This window comes from Sinocyclocheilus grahami, unplaced genomic scaffold, assembly GCF_001515645.1.
Source record: "Sinocyclocheilus grahami isolate Dianchi unplaced genomic scaffold, SAMN03320097.WGS_v1.1 scaffold55.1, whole genome shotgun sequence".
NCBI lineage: Eukaryota > Metazoa > Chordata > Actinopteri > Cypriniformes > Cyprinidae > Sinocyclocheilus > Sinocyclocheilus grahami.
In genome coordinates, this window is record NW_015505234.1 from 3,036,760 (window position 1) to 3,044,216 (window position 7,457).

The window sequence follows — 7,457 nt, forward strand, 5'->3', positions numbered from 1 at the left end:
AACATTTTCATGCAGTTTGTAGAAATTGAAAATATAGTCCATATGAATCAAGCTGTTTTATTCCAAAACTGGATTTTATTAAAAAAACCACCTTGACCATGGTACCACACAATTATCACTAAATACAAATCACTACATGAAGTACTCTTTAGCTTTCACTTCTTTTAAAACACAGAAAATAGTAGTATAAAGTTACATTCAGCCGAATACTGTTACATGTTTTGTGGCAGACACACAAATGGCTGTTGCCTTTAGATTGATAAGTCATCATATATACTGTCTATATATAAACCAATAAATAAAAACATTTACTAAAAACACTTCTGTACAGAAAAAAAACATGCACTTTGTCCATTGAATTGGTCAAGGGTGGTCTGTAAACAGCAGGTTTTGGCAACATGCAGTGTGAACTCCAGGCCTCCAGCGCTTATTCCGGCATTGTGTTGCTAGGCGACAGGTTCCTCTGTTTGAAATACTGTGTGACCTGTTGCGGCAGCTCTGCCAATATGGATTTGGCTAAAGTTTCCTTCGGAGCCTGCGAGAGCAACAAACACATGCAACGACATCATTGCGGATGCATATTTGAGTACATATTGGCAGTGGCCACTTGTTAGATTGTTAAATCCACTTCCATGTAATGAAAATGAAGAAATGGCAGACAGCTTCGCTTGTGTGGCGGTAAAATTTGGCACCGGTTCCTTCCATATTCTCTCTAAGCTAAATGAATTTTAATTTCCTCTGAATGGAGCCCAAATGAGGGAGTGCTGCCCGTTCCCTCCTGCTGTTGAGGAAATCACATGGCCCACAGACCGCCCACTCACACTCCTACTGAAGATTCTGTTTACATACGTGATCCAGGATTGGATTCACTTCAGAACAACAAGAAACTATCCAGAGGTCTGTGGCAACAGAAATATTGATTATATTCGTAAGCTGAAGCCTCTGGGTCAATTCATCTGCATAATATTGAGAATTTAATGCTGCTCGGGAAAGACTTTTTGACCTGGCACTGAAATTACCATTTTAAAAGCATTACATCATGCACCCTATGACAACACCCTTATATAACTGAAGCAGTGTAGAATCAAGAGAGGAAATCAGGATGAGAAACACTCACGTTGCGAAAGTCCCTGAATGGGACAAATTGCACGATGTCTCGGACCGCCTCCTCTCCCGTGTAGGATCTGAGTGCGCTGCTGTCTCCGTCCAGAAACTCCATGGCGGTGAAGTCGGCGTTGCCCACCCCGATGATAATGATGGACATGGGCAGTTTGGCGGCTTGAACTATAGCATGACGTGTCTCATCCATGTCGCTGATCACACCGTCAGTAATGATGAGTAGCGTGAAGTATTGCTGCAAAAGAGGAAAAGGAAACTATAAAAGGAATCTATGGAATGTTACATGCTCACATATCGCTTCATGACAGTGCTAAAGAACAGTGCTGTTCAAACATGACATACACTAAATTTGGTGCACTTCTTGAAAACATCTTGTTAAATCAAACAAATTAAAGCAGATGCTAAGAAAAATCCAACTAGAAAATTGAGAAAACTGAGTTTGCTCATGTAAAACCCACCAACGCAATGCTAGGGTGCTCTGGGTGGTTGCTAGAGCATTGCTAAGGTTGTAAGGGTGCTGTTATACAATTGAGGTAGTTGCTAGGGCATCGCTAAGGTATTCTTGGTGGTTGCTAGGGCATTGCTATGCAGTTGCTAGGATGTGTCTTGGGTTTACTTTCCCAAGTCAGAAGAGCCATTTCTATGATTTTCTAGGCCTTAGACATAGGGGCAACAATGTTAGGGTACTCTGGGTGGTTGCTAGGGTGTTGCTATGCAGTTACTAAAGCATTTGGGGTAGTTGCTTTTCTTTTGCTAGGGTGTTCCAGATGGTTGCTAGGGCATTGTTAAAGTGTTCTGGCTGTAGCTAGGACATAGCTAAGATTTTATACGATGTTGCTAGGGTGTTGCTATGCAGTTGCAAAGATGTCTTGAGGGTTTACTTACCCAAGTCCCAAGCTGTTAGAACATACAGTTACTAGGGCGTTTCTTGGGTCCCAAATCAGAAAAGCTATTTCTTTGATTTTCTAAGTCATAGATCACAATGCTAAGGTGCTCTGTGCTCTAAGGTGGTTGCTGGGGCACTGCTAAAGTATTTCGTTGTTAGCGGGTTGCTAAGGTGTTCTGGGAGGTTTCTAGGGTGTTGTTACATGGTTGCTAAGGTGTCTGGGGGGGGTTACGTACCCAAGTCCCAAGTAATAATAGCCATTTCTATTATTTTCTAGGCATTAGAAATGGAGTCTACAATGCTAATGAGTGTTGTGGGTGGTTGCTAGGGCATTGCTGAGGTGGTTGGGCTTGTTTCTAGGTTGTTGCAATGCTGTTGCTAAGACATTTGTGATAGTTGCTATGCTTTGTAGGGTGTTTTGGGAGGTTGCTAGGGCGTTACTAAGGTGTTTGTGGTAGTTGCTAGTGTGCTTCTATGTGGTTGCTATGGCATTTGGGGTAGTTGCTAGGGTGTTCTAAGTGGTTGCTGTAGTGTTTGGGGGTTTACTTACCCAAGCCCTAAGTTCAAGGCCCTAAATATGGAGTTTGTGCTTAATACAAAGTTAGCAAATAAGAATAGAAGAATAGAAGGTTTTTTCCCCCTTTTTATCATCCACCTGGTGAAAATCGTACATATAATCACTTAAAAACAGAAGCTCCACGATTTGACGTTTTGAAAAACCTCTAACCCTTAATTATGAACGACAGTATTTAGCAAGCGCTGCTAATGACAGACATTTCATCTAGCCCAAAATCCGACAGTTTACTCAAGATACAAAGACATAGTGAAGGAAAATAAGACATGTTGATGTGCTGAATTTCTTGTTAAAGCAGCCACACCACCCTCCCCCCACACACAGCAGGCAGACAGACGGGGAGTGTGGAGGGATTTACGCTGTCACTTTCCCTTCCTCCTTCTCTCCGTGACAACTCCTGTCTGAGAGTAACACTTAGCATGGAGCGCTGCCTGTCTCTCCAGCCCTAATTCATAGACACCACACTTCAATACTTCCTCCAGGAGTCCAGCCCTACTGCACACATGGAAAGAAGTAAGTTGGATCTGCCACAGCAGAAATTAGACATAAGAACTGGGGCTTTAGAGGCTGGTACGAAAGCTAATTGGCCTTAAATTTAGCTGGTGATGTGACCCAAATAGGCAAACAGCACAAGAAACTGTTCTTAATTTTTTCCACTGTGGTGAGAAGAGATAGAAATCAAGTATTTACCACAGTATACACTCTTGTGGACAACTAATCTTTGAGTCAAGTGCCTCCAAACAGCATTGCATAATGAAACACTATTCTAAAGTGTTCTCTCGCTTGCTCTAAAAATAATATTTCATCACTTATGCAGTCTATAGCTTATTAGTTATGCATACTTAGGCAAGCACTTAAGTACTTTCCTAAGGGGTCAGAATTACAATTTTCACACAGGTGGAAGATAAAACAGGCAAAAAAATGATTTGAAAGAATTGATTCAAATCTAGGCAATATTATAGTCTTGTAGGGTGGTCTTTTTTAACGTTTCACTTAGAAACAAATCGGAACACCATAGCAACCACTTTTCTTTTTTTTTTTAGAACAACTGGACGTAAAATTTTCACCTGGTGGGCAATAAAAATGGCAAAAAAATCGTACACTTACACCACCGTTCAAAGTTTTGGGGTTGGTAAGATTTTTTTAATGTTTTTGAAAGAAGTTTCTTATGCTTACCAAGGCTGCATTTATTTAATAAAAATACAGTAATATCTATGGTGGCCGAGAAGTGCAGAACAAATCACAATTCTGAAAACAAAAGAACAAATTACAAACGCAAATGCAAATCTAAAAAACAAAATAACAATTCAGAAAACACAACAACAATTCAGAAAACATTATAACAAGTCAGAAAACTCAATGACAAATTCGAAAACAAAATAACAAGTCAGAAAACACAACGACAAATCAGACAAACCGGAAAAGGTAGGTATAGTTTGAGACAGCGCCATTGGTTTGGGATTACTCACCGCTGACTGGACGAGACATCTGTCAATCAACGTATACAGGAAGAACCAGCCGAAGAACAGCAGAGTCGTGGTAGAAAGTTCGGAGATGGTATTAAAGTAGCTCAGTTTAAATGCATTTTATGAATTGCCGTTACTATGGAATGAAAAATACGGGGTATCTATTTACATTTAGTTAAAAGTGGCTATAAAACATCAGTTCCAGTGGTGCAGATGGATAAGCGCTTGCCCTTGGCTTTTTGACGTTCTTCTAAATTAAATTAAGGGCTTTAGAAATAAATCATAAATTTATGCTCAAGCAAATGCTAAGCCTGACCTATTTTTCCTCGGTTGTATTCTGGCCTGCTCGGGTGGAGGGACAGACACAGAATTTTATCTAAAAACATCTTTAATGCGCAGATTCATAGACAAGGCTTAAGCCTGGTGCAAGACTGTCTTAACTGAAATTAACTTGCACTGACATATCTTAAAATGTTATTGCCATTGATTTGTATCGTGATGCACGCCAGCAATGTTTTCTCTATGGCACATTTAAAAAAAAATTTTTTTTTAAACTGCTTGAATGTTCTAATTAGTGCTGGGCGGTATGACCGAAAATTTATATCACAGTATTTTTCAAAATTATACCGGTTTCACGGTACATGACGGTATTTTTTTTTAGGGATGCACCGATATGAAAATTTTGGCCGATACCGATAACCGATTGTTCTTTATTTTTGAAAGCCGATAACCGATATGTTGGCCGATAAATCTATATCCAAATTGTTATATACTTTTTGAGAGCCTGATTACAAAAAAGGTCTCATCATTAAAAGCCACATCCCAAACACTTCAACATAAGCAGCCTAGTTTGAACGGTGTACGTTTTAAAAATATTTTTACTCTCCCATTACCAAATTTAGTCATAAAAAAGTCTTACAAATAAATAAAATAATGCATAAATAATGCAAACAAGTCACTGGACATCATTACACGTGTAAAGAATCAAAATGAATGCGCCATAGATCAATAAAACGGAATAGCCTCTGCACGGACAATAATTAAATGATTTTAATTACTAAACCATATTGTTGATGAAAATAATAAGAGAACAATACAAGTGGTTGTTGTTATTAATAATGTATCAATGATTTTGAAAAAGTAACAAATTAATACCACTGTTTTAAATAGCAGCCGTTGAGCTGCGCGTGCTGAAGCTGAAGAGCTGAATGAACATGGTAAACTGAAGCGTTTTGCTGGCAGCTTATTTAATTCAAGGAAATGCATCCTGAGATTAATATTAATACAACATAAACATAATATTACAACTTATATATGTACAAAATTATGCAGTTATTGCGTGCTATAGTCAGAATGTGTGATCCTGTTGTGGATGCGCTCTTCCCATAACAACGCGCTGAAACATGGCAACTAAACCCAAAGAATTCACAACGTTTTATTATAATAATGTTCTCATTAGAATGTTATATACACGACATTCCCAATCATAGTTATTAATGTTGTGCACTGCTGTTTGGGCTGCGTGTGCTGAGCTAAAGATGATCACTGGTAAACTGAAGCGCTCTTTTAACTTAACCAAACGCATTCTATATGAGATAAATCAGATATACATCAAATAAACACAATATTACAATGTACAATTGCACAAAAGGCTGCAAACGAACAGCGCGCATCTGAAGTGTCTCTGAAGGAAATAATGCATTATTTATCGGCTTTAAGATATCGGCCAAATTTTCTTATCAGGCCGATACCGATAACAGAAAAAATGAGCCGATATGGGCCGATACCGATATGGTGGCCGATATATCGTGCATCCCTAAACAATTCAGAAAACACAACAACAATTCAGAAAACATTATAACAAGTCAGAAAACTCAATGACAAATTCGAAAACAAAATAACAAGTCAGAAAACACAACGACAAATCAGACAAACCGGAAGAGGTAGGTATAGTTTGAGACAGTGCCATTGGTTTGGGATTACTCACCGCTGACTGGACGAGACATCTGTCAATCAATGTATACAGGAAGAACCAGCCGAAGAACAGCAGAGTCGTGGTAGAAAGTTCGGAGATGGTATTAAAGTAGCTCAGTTTAAATGCATTTTATGAATTGCCGTTACTATGGAATGAAAAATACGGGGTATCTATTTACATTTAGTTAAAAGTGGCTATAAAACATCAGTTCCAGTGGTGCAGATGGATAAGCGCTTGCCCTTGGCTTTTTGACGCGATCGACCCGGGTTCGATCCCGCCTTTTGCCAAGCTTTTATTTCCTCCCTTTTCAAATCTCGTATTAGCAATGGATTCTATTTACACTAAGTGAAAATAGCAGTATTTTTAGCAATATGCTATTTACACTAAGTGCAAATACCTAGTTACACTATGTTAAAATAGCAGGATTTCTACTATCAAGTATACTACTTGTTGCAAATAGTGGCAATTATCTGCACTTCAGTATTGTAGTACATTATAAAACAATATGCAATAATAACGTATTGAGTGTAAATTATAATTTAAATGATTAAATGGATGCCACCTTATTGATACAATAAAGCCCTCCCTACACCTACCCTAACTCTACCCGATACTTTATTTTAAACTTTTTGATTATTTCCTTAATTTTTACTGAAAATAAATGCCTTTACGATGTAATACGAGATTTGAAAAGGGAGGAAATAAAAGTTCGGCAAAAGGCGGGATCGAACCCGGGTCGCGTCAAAAAGCCAAGGGCAAGCACTTATCCATCTGCGCCACTAGAACTGATGTTTTATAGCCACTTTTAACTAAATGTAAATAGACACCCCGTATTTTTCATTCCATAGTAAGGGCAATTCATACAATACATTTAAACTGAGCTACTTTAATACAATCTCCGAACTTTCTACCACGACTCTGCTGTTCTTCGGCTGGTTCTTCCTGTATACGTTGATTGACAGATGTCTCGTCCAGTCAGCGGTGAGTAATCCCAAACCAATGGCACTGTCTCAAACTATACATACCTTTTCCGGTTTGTCTGATTTGTACTTGTGTTTTCTGACTTGTTAATTTGTTTTCAGATTTGTCGTTGTGTTTTCTGACTTGTTAATTTGTTTTCAGATTTGTCGTTGTGTTTTCTGACTTGTTAATTTGTTTTCAGATTTGTCGTTGTGTTTTCTGACTTGTTAATTTGTTTTCAGATTTGTCGTTGTGTTTTCTGACTTGTTAATTTGTTTTCAGATTTGTCGTTGTGTTTTCTGACATGTTATTTTGTTTTCGAATTTGTCATTGTGTTTTCTGACTTGTTATAATGTTTTCTGAATTGTTGTTGTGTTTTCTGAATTGTTATTTTGTTTTTTAGACTTGCATTTGCGTTTGTAATTTGTTATTTTGCTTTCAGAATTGTGATTTGTTTAGCACTTCTCGGCCACCGTA

At 38.2% G+C, this 7,457-nt stretch overlaps 1 protein-coding gene across 1 annotated transcript in view; it reads right to left on the reverse strand.

The window, feature by feature from the left end:
* Nucleotides 1–74: 74 nt before the first annotated feature.
* The window catches only part of LOC107583787 (copine-2-like), a 25,420-nt gene continuing 18,037 nt past the window's right edge, over nt 75–7,457 (reverse strand). Inside the window, exons 14-15 of the mRNA XM_016270104.1 lie at nt 1,118–1,354; nt 75–535 (exon numbers count right to left, since the gene is read on the reverse strand). Coding sequence (XP_016125590.1) covers nt 428–535; nt 1,118–1,354 — 345 coding nt within the window. The 3' untranslated portion in view covers nt 75–427. The remainder of the gene's footprint in view (nt 536–1,117; nt 1,355–7,457) is intronic.